This window comes from Lithobates pipiens, unplaced genomic scaffold, assembly GCF_037356315.1.
Source record: "Lithobates pipiens isolate NorthernLeopardFrog02 unplaced genomic scaffold, aLitPip1_a1.2 Scaffold_35, whole genome shotgun sequence".
Classification (NCBI taxonomy): Eukaryota; Metazoa; Chordata; class Amphibia; order Anura; family Ranidae; genus Lithobates; species Lithobates pipiens.
The window spans coordinates 7,581,466-7,599,025 of record NW_027507811.1 but is presented as its reverse complement, the minus strand read 5'-3'; the positions used below and the strand labels follow the sequence as shown (position 1 = coordinate 7,599,025).

The window sequence follows — 17,560 nt, the reverse complement described above, 5'->3', positions numbered from 1 at the left end:
CTTGTGTTGGGAAGATGGCAATGAGTGATAGAGGGGGAGGGGACACTCGTCCTATAATCCCCTCATCACTGTCACTCCTATAGAAGACAGTTCTCATTGTTTCCTCACTCTCTGACTAAGGTCCATGAATAAAGAAATGATCTGGTAGGAGATCAGAGGACCCATTTACTAGTTACCTTGAGGGGGGAATTGTAAGATCCTCAGAGACAAAGCTGCCTGATGTGGGCGGAGTCCTGGTTTAGGGGAACCAATCAGCTCATGTCTAGTAATAATCTTTGTATTTCTATTTTAGTAGATGGACGGGAGATGAGGAAAACCTCAGAGGATTGTCTCACTTTGTCTCCAGACTGTAAAGTAGAAGATGAGGACATCACACAGTATAGTCCAGGAGAAAACCCGACTACCTCAAATGTCCATCCGGCACCACACAGTGTAGATGGACCATCGTATTCCTCTTATCCTGAGGAACCTCAGACTGTGCGGGATGGTGCCGGACCATCGTATTCCTCTTATCCTGAGGAACCTCAGACTGTGCGGGACGGTGCCGGACCATCGTATTCCTCTTATCCTGAGGAACCTCAGACTGTGCGGGACGGTGCCATCCTTCTAACAGATAAGAGATTTTCCTGTACTGAGTGCGGGAAGTGTTTCCGTTTTGAATCCGGTCTCAATGTGCATAAAAGATCTCACACAGGGGAGAAGCCACATCCCTGTCCTGAGTGCGGGAAATGTTTTTCACGTAAGTTCAATCTTTACACACATCAGAGATTGCACACGGGGGAAAAGCCATTTTCCTGCTCTGAGTGCGAGAAATGTTTTGTACACAAATCACATCTTGTCTTACATCAGAGGATTCACACGGGGGAGAAGCCATATTCCTGTTTTGAATGCGGGAAATGTTTTTCTGTCAAGTCCAATCTTTACATACATCAAAGAGCTCACACGGGGGAAAAACCTTATTCTTGTTCTGAGTGCGGGAAATATTTTATTAAAAAATCCACGCTTACCAAACATCAAAGGTCTCACATGGAAGAAAAACCATATTCCTGTTCTGAGTACGGGAAATGTTTTTCAGATAACTCACATCTTTTCACACATCAGAAATTGCATATAGTGGAGAAGATTTTTTCCTGTCCTTTGTGCGGGGAATGTTTTTCAAGCAATTTACACCTTGACAGACATCATAGATTGCACATGGAGGAGAAGGCGTATTCCTGTTCCGAGTGTGGGAAATGTTTTGTAACAATATCAGAGCTTACCACACATCAAAGGTCTCACATGGGGGAAAAACCGTATTCCTGTCCTGAGTGCGGGAAATGTTTTCCAGATAAGTCACACCTTTCCAGACATCAGAGATCGCACACGGGGTAGAAGCCGTATTCCTGTCCTGAATGCGGGAAATGTCTGTCAAGCGAATCGCATCTTTACAGACATCAGAAATCGCACACGGGGGAGAAGCCATATTCTTGTGCTGATTGTGGGAAATGTTTTTCACAGAGGTCCCATCTTTCCAGACATCAGAGATCTCACACGGGTGAGAAGCCGTATTCCTGTCCTGAGTGCGGGAAAAGTTTTTCCAGTAATTCACATCTTTCCAGACATCAGAGCTCTCACACGGGGGATAAGCCACTTCCCTGTCCTGAGTGAGGGAAATGTTCCTCACTGAAGTCCTGTCTTCCTGTACATCAGGGGGTCCCACACAACCCTCGAGGTGTGTTAGTGAGTGCGGGAAATGTCTTGTATATGAATGTTGCTGGACATGTGGGGAAGAAGCACACCCTGATATACACCTCAGATATACTCCATGGCTGATCTTCATCATGGAAGAAACAGTTGATAAGGAGATCAGAGATCACCAAAGACATGGATGAAGTGTTGTACCGTGTCGGCCATTGATAACAGAATAAAAATAAAAATGGAGTCCTTACCTCTCATTGGCTGAGTACATTTTGTGGTGTAAACTTCTTGCAAGAGGTCTGTTTTCTCAAGTCGTCTTGCAGGACGAAACGCGTTAAGCCCACCACTTAAAAGGCGATCCTCTAGGCCTTTTAAAATGAAAATGGAGTCCTTACCTCTCATTGGCTGAGTACATTTTGTGGTGGAAGATTTCAAAAACACTTACAGGTCTGTTTTTAAAAAAAAACAATAGTGGAATAAATGTGAGAAATTTTAGGCATGTTCTATTTCATACACTAAACATGTGCAGAATGGAAAAATGTGTTTAATTTCGGATAGATTCGTTTTGTTCCCAATTTAGTTTCATTGATTCATTTTCGGAATCCGTTCAGTTTCGTTTCATTTAATTCTGTTTCGTCTATAAATTTTCTATCGAATTCCAAATTTTCAGAACAATTACACACGATCGCACATTCCGACAACAAAATCCATGTTCTTTTTATTTCCCCCGACGGATGTCGGCTCAAACTTGTCTTGCGTACACGCGGTCACACAAATCTTGTCGGAAATTTCAAACGTCAAGAACGCGGCGACGTACAACGCATACGACGAGCCGAGAAAAAGGAAGTTCAATAGCCAGTGTGGCTCTTCTGCATGATTTTCCGAGCATGCGTGGAATTTTTGTCCTTCGGAATTGTTGTACGCACGATCGGAATTTACGAGAACGGATTTTGTTGTCGGAAAACTTGAGATCCAGATCTCAAATTTCGTGTTGGAAATTTCTAAAAAAGGCCGATGGAGCCTACACAGAATTTCGGAATTTCCGACAACAAGGTCCCATCGCACATTTGTTGTCGGAAACTCCGACCATCTGAATTCGGATCAGATGAAAAATTATCCGACCATCTGAATTCGGATCGGATGAAAAATGATCGACCGATTCTAGTTCTGTGTGAAGAACAGCTTATTGTTAAGTAGCGGGCCGGGAAGCGTCCGGCCGCCGCGTCCTTAACAACTGATGACTCAGCTGTCAGCGGGCTTCCCCACAAAAGAATGCCGGCAATAGAAAATTCTAAAAAAAAAAAAAAAAACAGCGAGGGATACGCCCCTTAATCCAAACCATGCCCTTCGGGTATGCTGTGGATTTTAAGAGGGACCCCATGCCAGAATAAAAAAAATGGCGTGGGGTCTCTTTTTGAAGACAGGAAGTGATGTCAGATACGGACAGGAAGTGAGCATAGAGCCCTTTTCACGACTGATCAGGAGTAGAGATGGGTTTGGGGCCTATTCGAAAAACGCCAAGTGCCCGATCCCGCCATGGCACACAGCTAGTCACAGGCAGCAAGAAATTTCCCGGTTCACTGCTGCACAGATCGGGAAATGTTTCACTGCCTGTGATAGGTTCTAGGATACCAAGTGGAATGAAGGAGAGCGATCCTTAACCCCTTGCAAATCGCTCGTTCGTAGAGGAGGACTGTTTATACAGCAAACCAGTTCAGAAACAAAACAAAGCCAACAGTAGAATTTGTCAGTCCAAGAAGCTCCTTCATCCTCCAAATTGTAGCAAAACACTAAACCAGTGGTCACCAACCCTGTCCTCAGGGCCCACTAACAGGCCAGGTTTGCAAGATAACTGAAATACATCACAGGTGCACCTGACCTGCGTTCTTTGGCCAATCACAGCGCCCTCTACGCCCAACATTGTATAAGGCAGCTTACACGCCGGCCCTGTGTAGTGTTGTTGGCGTGGACAGGGAGATAGCTTAAGTTATATTTGGCAGGCAGGCAGGGTATTCAGTTAGGTATTCAGGTATTCAGCGTATTTGATATTTTATATATATATATATATATATAAATATAGCCCTCCTGTATTGACTTCTAGATTGTAAGCTCTAAAGAGCAGGGCCCTCTAGTCCCTCCTGTATTGATTTGTATTGTAAGTGTACTGTCTACCCTCATGTTGTAAAGTGCTGCGCAAACTGTTGGCGCTATATAAATCCTGTACAATAATAATAATTATAATTATATATATATATATACTCTGCATTTAGCATAGCCTATAAATTCAGTGTTTACTCTATATTCATTTAGTGCAGGCAGTGTATATATATATATATATATATATATATATATATATATATACAGTCTCCTATATATATATATATATCTATACCATGCAGCCAGTGTAGCCTATATCTACAGTGCATTCTGTGGTGTACTGTTTCTTAAATAGACTTCAGACAGTATCGAATACAGTGTGTACAGTGTCTACTACACTTCTGGTGGTGTACACAGTATAAAATACAGTGCAGCCGTAGTACAGTTGCTAATACAGTGCAGGCGGTGTACACAATATTTAATACAGTGTGTACAGTTTCTAATACACTTCTGGTGGTGTACACAATACAGTGCAGCCGTAGTACAGTTTCTACTACTTTAATGGGGGTGTACACAGTATCTAATACAGTGTGTACAGTTTCTACTACACTTCTGGGGGTGTACACAGTACACAATACAGTGCAGCCTTAGTACCAGTGTCAGCCAGTGCATTAAGGGCACACAGGCGCCGCCCTATCCATGTCCGCCGCGGCCACCCCCCATTCAGGTGTCCGGACCCTTTCCGGACACCAGGCACATGAATTACAGCGGGGGGGGGGGGGGGGTGTTTTAGAGGCATAGGCTCTAGTAGGCGTCAACAACAGTGACCTGCGACCTGCGTTCACAGTTCCGCAGCGGCAGCGTTTGATGCCACAGTGGCTCGTTTGATGGGCACACTGGCAGCATTTAATTGGCACAGTGGCTGCGTTTGATGGCACAGTGGCAGCATTTGATGGCACCATGGCTCGTTTGATGGCACAGTGGCTGCAATTGATGGTTTTAGTTTCAGAATTTTTCAGTTTGTTTACGCTCCCCCCCCCCCCCCCCCCCAAAAAAAATGTTGAGCACCAGCCGCCACTGTGTAGCACAGTTGCTAATACAGTGCAGGCGGTGTACACAGTATCTAATACAGTGTGTACAGTTTCTAATACACTTCTGGTGGTGTACACATTATATAATATAGTAGAGCCGTTGTACAGTTGCAGGCCGCTAATACAGTGCATACAGTACACTTCTGGTGGTGTACACAGTATATAATACAGTGAAGCCGTAGTACAGTTGCCAATGCAGTGCAGGCGGTGTACACAGTATCTAATACAGTGTGTACAGTTTCTAATATACTTCTGGTGGTGTACACATTATATAATATAGTAGAGCCGTTGTACAGTTGCAGGCCGCTAATACAGTGCATACAGTTTCTACTACACTTCTGGTGGTGTACACAGTATCTAATACAGTGTAGTGTGGTGTCTCAAAACAAAATATACATCATGTCCGCAAGGCCACCAAGGAGAGGCAGACGCTCACAGGACAGAAATTGTTCATTGCTCAAGGAACCCCTAGAAACCTTTGGAGGAACCCTGGCTGAGAAAGTCTGGACTAGGCAGTAATATATTTCTATCCCCCTTGGTGGGAGTGGAGATGACCCAATCTATGAGGATATACAATACATACACACACAGCACAAGGACGTGTTCACACTACGAGACGTTTCTCGGGGGCTGCAGTTCGTCTGTCCTCTAATGGGGTGGGCAACTACATGGCAAATTAGTTTTAATGTTGAAAAATGTAACTGAATACACTTGGGGGCTAAATATTTGAGCGCAAGTTACTCGCTAGGGGGGAGAACCTCTGGGGGAAAGAAACCAGGATGGAAAAAGATCTGTAGGTGGAGAGAGGGTCCAGAGAAGGGCAACCAAGCTAATAAAGGGACTGGAGGACCTCAGTTACGAGGAATGACTAAAAATATTAAACGTATTCTCCATGGAGAAGAGACGCATGAAAGGAGATATGATAGCGATATACAAGTACCTGAATGGTGATTCTAGCATAGGAAGAACACTATTCAGTCTCAGGGAGAAGACACCTCAATGACATTGGAAAAAGTGGAGTGACCAATGGGAGAAGGGCCCCCGTATATCAGTGGTCAGTGTGGTGGTCCCTTAAATTGGAGACCAATGAGAGAAGTACCTCCTTATATCAGTTGTCAGTGTAGTGGTCCCTTACATTGGTGACCAATAGGAGACGGACCCTATTATTTCAGTGGTCAGTGTAGTGGTCCCTTACAGTGGAGAACAATGAAAGAAGGACCCCATTATATCAGTGGTTGGGGTAGTGGTCTCTTACAATGGTGACCAATGGGAGAAGGACCCCCTTATTTCAGTGGTCAGTGTAGTGGTCACTTAGATTGGAGACCAATGACTGAAGGACCCCCTTTTATCAGTGGTCAGTGTAGTGGTCCCTTACAATGGTGACCGATGGGAGAAGAACCCCCTTATATCAGAGGTCAGTGAAGTGGTCCATTACATTGGTGCCCAATAGGAGAAGAACCCCCTTATATCAGTGGTCAGTGCAGTGGTCCTTTACATTGGTGACCAATATGAGAAGAACACTCTTATATCAGTGGTCAGTGTAGCGGTCCCTTATATTGGAGACAAATGAGAGAAGGGCCCCCTTTTATCAGTGGTCAGTGTAGTGGTCCTTTACAATGGTGACCGATGGGAGAAGAACCTCCTTATATCAGAGGTCAGTGAAGTGGTCCATTACATTGGTGCCCAATAGGAGAAGAACCCCCTTATTTCAGTGGTCAGTGTAGTGGTCACTTAGATTGAAGACCAATGACTGAAGGACCCCCTTTTATCAGTGGCCAGTGTAGTGGTCCCTTACAATGGTGACCGAAGAGAGAAGAACCTCCTTATATCAGAGGTCAGTGAAGTGGTCCATTACATTGGTATGTAATAGAAGAACCCTCTTATATCAGTGGTCAGTGCAGTGATCCTTTACATTGGTGACCAATAGGAGAAGAATGCTCTTATATCAGTGGTCAGTGTAGCGGTCCCTTACATTGAAGACAAATGAGAGAAGGACCTCCTTATATCAGTGATTGGGGTAGTGGTCCCTTACAATGGTGACCAATGAGAGAAGGACCCTCTTATATCAGTGGTCGGTGCAGTGGTCTTATAATGGGGACCAATAGGAGAAGAATCCCTTATATTAGACTTTAAATAATGTGCTTGTAGTGCATGAATAATATAGTGAAAATGGACTCAGGAAAGTGGAAAAATATATGAAAATAAATAACATAAGATAAAGATTGTCCACTTTTAGCTCAAAGTCCATCTGATAATCCCACCATTCCACTGAAGAAAAAAAGTTAAATCAGTGCATCCCACACACCAGTGCAACAGACCTCCACCATGGGTAGATACTGTATATAGAGGCTTACCAGAGCCCACTGACTTCCTAAACCAATAGAAAGGTCATAAATCACAAGGGGTGGAAATCCCTGGCTAGCTGCAGCCACATAACTCGATAGTAGATCAGGTTCGAAAACGCCCAAAGATGTTCAATTACTTACAAAAGGAACTCTCAAGGCCGTTATACCGGACTCTTCTGATGGCGCATCCTTGTACTTCAGAGAACACATAAAAGGAGACTCGTACTCCACAAAGTGTGAATCGGCTACAACGATGGGCCTCTTTTTATATCATTGATGTCAGTTGTTACTGAGAGACAGAAATTGTTCATTGCTCAAGGAAACCCCTAGAAACCTTTGGAGGAACCCTGGCTGAGAAAGGCTGGACTAGGCCGTAATAGATTTCTCTCCTCCTTCGTGGGAGTGAAGTAGAGTTGCCAACTCATCCCTTTAAACCCAAATACCTTTGAATTCCACGGGTTCTAAAGGCTAATTAAATGCAGATAAGGCACTGAGTGAGTTTAATTAAGACCTTAATCAGCCACAGAACCCGTGTAATTAAAATGTGGTCGGGGGTTAAAGGGATGAGGTGGCAACCCTAGAGTGGAGATGACCCCATCTATAAGGATATACCGTACATACACCCACAGCACAAGGCCGTGTTCACACTACGAGACGTTTCTCGGGGGCTGCGCAGTTCCTCCAACTTTCACAAGATGGAGATCTTCTCACATCTACCCAGACAGGAAGTCTCTATGAAAGACAGGAAGTGATGTCACTTACAAACAGGAAGTGATGTCAGGTACAGACAGGAAGTTCCGGGTGAGAGGGGAGTCAGCAGGAAGTAGAGAGAAGACGTCGCTGGGTTTGGCAGCAGCGGAGGTAATAAGATCTTATTTTCTATGTACACCCAGTAACTCCCCCGTCATGTCCGTCCTCTTCCTCCATAGTCACTGTGATGTCTTTTATCTCCAGCAGATGATGATACACACATATGCAGTGTGGAAACCTAGATTAACCCCTTCAGGGTCAGAACATTTCCCCACTTACGGGGTCGGAACATTCTCTTTATTTTGGAGATAAATTCTAGTAATATGTTCCTCTAAACAAACAGCAAGGACAATAAATAGACACGACAATGACCATCCTGACCATACATGGCCTACAAAGGGCAATTATTACACTACACAGGCAGCCAATGGGCAATCATTACAATATACACCCAACACAATGATGGAGTGCCGGGGTCAGGAGTATGGAGCATAGAGCCCCTTACATTGCTGGTCAGGAGGAAGAAAACATTCCCCGGCCTGTCATGAAGAACACGTTCCATCATTGTTTTCATGGGGAGGAAAATACAGAGGGTTCTGAGGGAAGTAGAGGAGCTGAGGGGTCTGTGAAGGACTAGTGGGGCTTAGGGACCTTTGATAGATTTTCCAGGCTAAGGAGTTCTGAGAATAGGAAGCTGTACAGTTCAGGGGACTCTGATGGGGGTCTCTTGGTCTGTGATGGTCCTCCCCTTTTATTTTTTTAGACTTCCACCTTCTCACCATATCACTGCCCAAGTGATATGTTCTAGGACAGTGTTTCTCAACTCCAGTCCTCAAGTTGCCCCAACAGGTCATGTTTTCAGGCTTCGCCATTATTTTGCACGGGTGATTTGATCAGTTTCACTGCCTTAGTGATTGCCACAGCCGTTTAAATCTGAGGGAAATCCTAAAAACATGACCCGTTGGGACGCCTTGAGGACTGGAGTTGAGAAACACTGTTACCACTGGGTACCAAACGGAATGAAGAAGGGGCGATCCTTAAACTCTTTAGAGGGCACTTGTTTGTAGAGGAGGTCTTTTTTATGCAGCAAACCAGTTCAGAAACAAAACGAAGCCGACAGAGAATTTTTTCAGGCCAAGAAGATCCTGAGACCTCAAAAAGTTTATAATCACTAAACAGTCCAGACTAAGTGTGTTCCCAAGGGGCATGTAGTTCTACAACGTGCAGGAATCCTCCCATTAACCCCCTCACATCCACATCCTATGATTGTGTGACCAACACCATCCAAATCATTTTTTCATATTCCAAAGTTATCTCTCTATAAGGAAGCCTGTGAAAAGACGGCACAAATGAGGATGGAGGAGGACCGGAGTCACATGACTGAGAAGATACTAAACCTCACCCTGGAGATCATCTACCTGCTGACCGGAGAGGTGAGGAGGATTCTGGGAGGTCACATGACATCACTCTTATCTCTATTAATAAAACACAGACCTGACCGGAGAGGTGAGGAGGATTCTGGGAGGTCACATGACATCACTCTTATCTCTATTAATAAAACACAGACCTGACCGGAGAGGTGAGGAGGATTCTGGGAGGTCACATGACATCACTCTTATCTCTATTAATAAAACACAGACCTGACCGGAGAGGTGAGGAGGATTCTGGGAGGTCACATGACATCACTCTTATCTCTATTAATAAAAACACAGACCTGACCGGAGAGGTGAGGAGGATTCTGGGAGGTCACATGACATCACTCTTATCTCTATTAATAAAACACAGACCTGACCGGAGAGGTGAGGAGGATTCTGGGAGGTCACATGACATCACTCTTATCTCTATTAATAAAACAAAGACCTGACCGGAGAGGTGAGGAGGATTCTGGGAGGTCACATGACATCACTCTTATCTCTATTAATAAAAACACAGACCTGACCGGAGAGGTGAGGAGGATTCCGGGAGGTCACATGACATCACTCTTATCTCTATTAATAAAACGCAGACCTGACCGGAGAGGTGAGGAGGATTCTGGGAGGTCACATGACATCACTCTTATCTCTATTACTAAAAACACAGACCTGACCGGAGAGGTGAGGAGGATTCTGGGAGGTCACATGACATCACTCTTATCTCTATTAATAAAACACAGACCTGACCGGAGAGGTGAGGAGGATTCTGGGAGGTCACATGACATCACTCTTATCTCTATTAATAAAACACAGACCTGACCGGAGAGGAGAGGAGGATTCTGGGAGGTCACATGACATCACTCTTATCTCTATTAATAAAACACAGACCTGACCGGAGAGGTGAGGAGGATTCTGGGATTCTAACATGATGTTCCTATTGGTTCCCCAATACAGAGATTTCCTCTTGTGAAGTCCGGTGATCATATGACCATCACAGTGCCTCCATGTGACTCCCTAAAACCTGAGAGACACAACATGGAGAAGATTCTAGAAGTCACCAAGAAGATGATGGAGCTGCTGACAGGAGAGGTGAGGAGGATTCTGGGAATTCTGGGACATTATCCAGTAACAGACAAGGGATGTGTCTGGATGGTGACTGTATCATTGTGTGTGTCAGGTTCCTATAAGGTGTCAGGATGTCACTGTCTATTTATATATTTCAGAGTGGAAACCTCGGGGATTATAATATTGTTGTCAAAGAAGAGTATAAAGAGGAGGATGAGGAGTATGGGGCGATGGAGGAGTTTTCAGAAGGACACAAGGATATGATGGAGTCATCCAGCTACAGGAACCCACCAGAGAGATGTCCCCGTCCTCTGTATTCCTGGGATTCCACACAGGAAGGTCACACCATCCTTCAAGATGATCAGGTAGGTGAGATGGAGCATTTAGGACATGGACTCATGGAGATGATATGTAGATTTATTATGTGAGCTTATATTTTACAGATGTAATTTTCTCTCATTCTCTTGGTTTAGAGTGAAGATCTGATAGATATCAAAGTTGAGGTTAAAGAAGAAGAGGAAGAAGAAGAAGAAGAAGCAGAAGAGACATCTATGAGTGATGATCAGCAGTCTATGGAGGAGGATGGAATAACGGGGACATTTATAGAGGAGGACACTCCTACAGAGATCAGCACAGGTGGGTCATTAACACTAAATCCATTCCTCCACCCATACTGCTCACTGATTGGTCCAGAGTAGGGCGGGGGCTGGGTGATATCAGCCTGTAATCCCCTGGTGACTTTCCTGAGCTGTGTTCCCCGTCCTGTTTTTTTATTGGTCTTTTGGCCCATACCCGGGTCTAGCAAGATCTCAGACAGAACAATTCTCCTGGGTCACTTGCTCTGTTATTTGCTGGCTGTGCCGGGTGGAGGGATATGTCTGTATAGTCTCAGACCCAAGTCACTGAGTGCAGTCTCAGGAGATGGGAGGCAGCGGTGTGGGACCTCTGCAACTTGTCTCCAGTAATCATTTCATCTTCCACTGATTGGTAATTTTGTATGGGTATTGACCATTACATAGTCTCTACCACTGTCTTATATACTTTATGTTGTCCACTACATACTCCTGACCCCTGCACTATGTACTCTATGTTGTAGATTACATAATTCTGATACTATATAGTCCTATCTGTTGTATCTTATACAATATGTTGTACATTACATACTCCTGACTTCTGCTCTCTCCCCTCCCCCCACTGCTATATATACATATAATATGTATTCTCTTTTGTTACACCCATTTCCTACCAGCTGGACATTTTATATCGGATGATGTGATTGGAGCACAGACTTTTACATGGTGATAATAATGTGATAACATCCTCCAACTTTGGAGCCTTAAACAGAAAGTGATAATGGGGGAGGAGTCAATAACCCAATGATGGGGGTCTTCAGGATCAGTCCAGTCTTCATCTTGGTTGTTCTCCCCCCATCCTCACTCTCTAACCTCTGGTGGGGCTCAGCCCCGCTGTTATTCATGACTAAATCATGGACTAAATAAGGAAGTGCAGGACTTCTTGTGTTGGGAAGATGGCAATGAGTGATAGAGGGGGAGGGGACACTCGTCCTATAATCCCCTCATCACTGTCACTCCTATAGAAGACAGTTCTCGTTGTTTCCTCCCTCTCTGACTAAGGTCCATGAATAAAGAAATGATCTGGTAGGAGATCAGAGGACCCATTTACTAGATAAGAGATCAGATGCAGGAAAGATGGCGAGCAATCATCGGACAAGCAAAGCAAAGCACTGACACAAAATGTATTAGCAGCGGAGGGACTAAATACCCTCCCAGCAGCCAACATCAGGTGAAGACCGATTATTAGAAGTTGCTGGGTGACACCTGCTGGTGGACACTGGAACTACAACCCTCCATCCAGGGTGCCACAGTGTAATCCAGTTCCTGACAGGTGCGCCTACTTGTCCGTTAATCTCCTCGCAGTCACTCCAATGAAAGACAGGTTTTGCTGATTCTTTCCTCGCTCTCTGACTAAAGAAATGATCTGGTAGGAGATCAGAGGAGCCATTTACTAGTTACCTTGAGGGGGGAATTGTAAGATCCTCAGAGACAAAGCTGCCTGATGTGGGCGGAGTCCTGGTTTAGGGGAACCAATCAGCTCGTGTCTAGTAATAATCTTTGTATTTCTATTTTAGTAGATGGACGGGAGATGAGGAAAACCTCAGAGGATTGTCTCACTTTGTCTCCAGACTGTAAAGTAGAAGATGAGGACATCACACAGTATAGTCCAGGAGAAAACCCGACTACCTCAAATGTCCATCCGGCACCACACAGTGTAGATGGACCATCGTATTCCTCTTATCCCGAGGAACCTCAGACTGTGCGGGACGGTGCCGGACCATCGTATTCCTCTTATCCTGAGGAACCTCAGACTGTGCGGGACGGTGCCGGACCATCGTATTCCTCTTATCCCGAGGAACCTCAGACTGTGCGGGACGGTGTCGGACCATCGTATTCCTCTTATCCTGAGGAACCTCAGACTGTGCGGGACGGTGCCGGACCATCGTATTCCTCTTATCCTGAGGAACCTCAGACTGTGCGGGACGGTGCCGGACCATCGTATTCCTCTTATCCCGAGGAACCTCCGACTGTGCGGGACGGTGCCGGACCATCGTATTCCTCTTATCCTGAGGAACCTCAGACTGTGCGGGACGGTACCGTCCTTCCAAGACGTAGGAGGTTTTCCTGTCCTGTGTGTGGAAAGTATTTTCATTTTAAATCCGAACTTAATGCACATGAAAAGTCTCACTCGGTGGAGAAGCCGTATTCCTGTCCTGTGTGCAGGAAATGTTTTTCAGACAAGTCTAATTTTTACAGACATCAGCGATGGCACACAAGCGAGAAACTGCATTCATGTTCTGAGTGTGGGAAAAGTTTTGTACAAAAGTCAGAACTTGTTGTACATGAGAGGTCTCACACGGGGGAGAAGCCGTATTCTTGTCCTGAGTGCGGAAAATGTTTTTCTGACAAATCCAATCTTTACAGACATCAAAGATTGCACACGGGTGAGAAGCCCTATTCTTGCTCTGAGTGCGGGAAAAGTTTTGCACAAAAATCAGATCTTGTCACACATCAAAGGTTTCACACGGGGGAAAAACCCTATTCATGTTCCGAGTGCGGGAAACGTTTTGTAAAAAAATCTGATCTCATCACACATCAAAGGTCTCACACAGGGGAAAAACCATATTCATGTTCTGTGTGTGGGAAAGGTTTTATACAAAAATCAGATCTTGTCATACATCAAAGGTCTCACACGGGGGATAAGCCGCATTCCTGTCCTGAGTGCGGGAAATGTTTCTCAGCCAAGTCACATCTTTCCAGACATCAGAAGTTGCACACAGGTGAAAAGCCGCATTCCTGTTCTGAGTGCGGGAAACGTTTTGTGCAAAAAACAAATCTTGTCACTCATCAAAGGTCTCACACTGGGGAAAGACCTCATTCATGTGCTGAGTGCGGGAAAGGTTTTGTAAAAAAGTCAGAACTTGTCGCACATCAAAGTTCTCACACCGGCGAGAAGCTGTATTCCTGCACTGAGTGCGGGAAATGTTTTTCACAGAAGTCCCATTGTTATAGACATCAGAGATTGCACACGGGGGAGAAGCCGTATTCCTGTCCTGAGTGCGGGAAATGTTTTTCACAAAAGTCCCATCTTTCCAGACATCAGAGATCTCACACGGGGGGAAAAGCCACTTTCCTGTCCTGAGTGAGGGAAATGTTCCTCGCTGAAGTCCTGTCTTCCTGTACAGCAGGGGTCCCACACTACCCTGGAGATGTATTAGTGAGTGCGGGAAATGTGTTGTATATGAATGTTGCTGGACATGTGGGGAAGAGGCACCCCCTGATATACACCTCAGATATACTCCATGGCTGATCTTCATCATGGAAAAAACAGTTCATAGACCTCAACCATAGCCTGACCTCTTGACAAAGATGTCCTATGGAATGGATGATACAACAGTGCCATCTAGAGGTCGGATTGGTAAATGTTTCTCCCATTGAAACATAGTATTGAGAAAGGGGCCACACCCATGTGGGGGGGATAAAAACTTTCCAAATAAAAAGGCAACAACATAAGAAAACAGTTGATAAGGAGATCAAAGATCACCAAAGACATGGATGAAGTGTTGTACCGTGTCGGCCATTGATAGCAGGAGAAAAATAAAAATGGAGTTGTTAACTGAGTACATTTTCTGGTGTAAACTCTTGCAAGAGGTCTGTTTTCCCAAGGCGTCTATCAGGACGAAACGCGTTAACCCCACCACTTAAGAATAAGTCATCTAGGCCTTTTAAAATAAAAATGGAGTCATTACCTCTCATTGGCTGAGTACATTTTGTGGTGGAAGATTTCATAAACTCTTAGTGATCTAAAAAAAAAAAAAAAAAAGTTTGATAAATGCCACAAACATCCGCTCAGCTTTGATAAATTTCGGTCGTATTTTATTTCATACAGTTATTTTCTTTTTATCATTGGCTCCATCTAGTGGCCATATTGTGGTTTTGCTTTTTTTTTCCCTGATTGAGGTATTTCAGGGAAGATACCGCATTATAGCCACTAGATGGAGAAAAGAATCATAGGAAATCACGGTGTTACTTAACCCCTTCAATACGAGAGATTCTCACCACGTTCCAGTATCAGTCAAGTTCTAGCTTTTCAGCGTTGTTACATTTTGAATGACAATTACTCATGCTGTACCCATATGACATTTTTACCATTTTTTTTTTTGAGACAGATAGAACTTTCTTTTGGCGGTATTTAATTACCACTGGGGTTTCTTATTTCTTGCTATATAAATGGGAAAAAAAATTAAATAAAAAAAGTAAAATGTTTTTCTTTATCTGTGTTATAATTTTTTTTTAAATAAATAATCTTTTGCAGCTCAGTTGGCCTCAGATTTATCCCTCAAAGTCTTCCTGAAGAAGTGGTTTTATCCCATGAAACGCGTTGAGACACAACTGTATAAGGACCCCCATTTACAATATATTGTACAAATTTGTGGGACGTCTGCCTTTACACGCACATGAACTTTAATGGCATCCCAGTCTTAGTCCGTAGGGTTCAATATTGATCCTTTGCAGCTCAGTTGGCCTCAGATTTGAGACACAACTATATAAGGACCCCCCATATACACTATATTGTCCACGTTTTTGGGGCGCCTGCCTTTACACGCACATGAATTTTAATGGCATCCCAGTCTTAGTCCGTAGGGTTCAATATTGAGTTGGCCCACCTTTTGCAGCTCAGTTGGCCTCAGCTTTATCCCCCAAAGTCTTCCTGAAGAAGTGGTTTTATCCCATGAAACACGTTGAGACACAACTGTATAAGGACCCCCCATATACACTATATTGTCCACGTTTTTGGGGCGCCTGCCTTTACACGCACATGAATTTTAATGGCATCCCAGTCTTAGTCCGTAGGGTTCAATATTGAGTTGGCCCACCCTTTGCAGCTCAGTTGGCCTCAGCTTTATCCCCCAAAGTCTTCCTGAAGAAGTGGTTTTATCCCATGAAACACGTTGAGACACAACTGTATAAGGACCCCCCATATACACTATATTGTCCAAATTTGTGGGACGCCTGCCTTTACACGCACATGAACTTTAATGGCATTCCAGTCTTAGTCCGTAGGGTTCAATATTGACCCTTTGCAGCTCAGTTGGCCTCAGCTTTATCCCTCAAAGTCTTCCTGAAGAAGTGGTTTTATCCCATGAAACGCGTAGAGGCACAACTGTATAAGGACCCCCATTTACAGTATATTGTACAAATTTGTGGGACGTCTGCCTTTACATGCACATGAACTTTAATGGCATCCCAGTCTTAGTCCGTAGGGTTCAATATTGAGTTGGCCCACCCTTTGCAGCTCAGTTGGCCTCAGCTTTATCCCTCAAAGTCTTCCTGAAGAAGTGGTTTTATCCCATGAAACACGTTGAGACACAACTGTATAAGGATACCCCATATACACTATATTGTCCAAATTTGTGGGACACCTGCGTTTACACGCACATGAACTTTAATGGAATCCCAGTCTTAGTCCGTAGGGTTCAATATTGACCCTTTGCAGCTCAGATGTATCCCTCAAAGTCTTCCTGAAGAAGTGGGTTTATCCCATGAAACGCGTTGAGACACAACTGTATAAGGACCTCCCATATACACTATATTGTCCAAATTTTCTGGACACCTGCCTTACACACACATGAACTTTAATGGTATCCCAGTCTTATTCCGTAGGGTTCAATATTGAGTTGGCCTACCCTTTGCAGCTCAGTTGGCTTCAGATTTATCCCTCAAAGTCTTCCTGAAGAAGTGGTTTTATCCCATGAAACGCATTGAGGCACAACTGTATAAGATTTTTGCCACCCAAATGCATTATTTTACATTTTTCTACATTGAACCTCATTTGCCATGTAGTTGCCCCTCCCCCCATTCATTTGGTCAGATCTTCTTGCAAGATTTCCACCTCCTGCGGAGAAATTATTGCCCTGCTTAGCTTAGTATCGTCCACAAATACAGAGATTGAGACTGTTTCCCCCATCTCCATCCTCCAGATCGTTTATGAACAAATTAAATAGGATTGGTCACAGCTCAGAACCCTGGGGGACCCAACTTTCCACCCGGACCACTTAAGAATACTCCTCATTTATCACCACCCTCTGAACTCAACCTTGTAGCCAGTTTTCAATCCATGTACTCACCCTATGGTCCATGCCAACGGACCTTATTTTGTACAGTAAACATTTACGGGGAACTGTGTCAAATGCTTTTGCAAAATCCAGATACACCTAGTCTACGGGCCTTCCTTTAGATACACCACATCTACGGGCCTTCCTTTATCTAGATACACCACGTCTACGGGCCTTCCTTTATCTAGATACACCACGTCTACGGGCCTTCCTTTATCCAGATACACCACGTCTACGGGCCTTCCTTTATCTAGATACACCACGTCTACGGGCCTTCCTTTAGATACACCACATCTACGGGCCTTGCTTTATCTAGATACACCACGTCTACAGGCCTTCCTTTATCTAGATATACCACGTCTACGGGCCTTCCTTTATCTAGATACGCCACGTCTACAGGCCTTCCTTTATCTAGATACACCACGTCTACGG

The 17,560-nt window shown here is 44.4% G+C and overlaps 1 protein-coding gene across 1 annotated transcript in view; it reads left to right on the top strand.

The window, feature by feature from the left end:
* LOC143955468 (uncharacterized) overlaps positions 1–15,278 on the top strand; it is a 34,050-nt gene extending 18,772 nt beyond the window's left edge. The window contains 5 exon segments of the mRNA XM_077465510.1: positions 199–1,643; positions 8,724–8,754; positions 10,599–10,802; positions 10,911–11,073; positions 12,587–15,278. Of these exon segments, the coding sequence (XP_077321636.1) occupies positions 199–1,643; positions 8,724–8,754; positions 10,599–10,802; positions 10,911–11,073; positions 12,587–14,154 (3,411 nt within the window). The 3' untranslated portion in view covers positions 14,155–15,278.
* Positions 15,279–17,560: the final 2,282 nt, after the last annotated feature.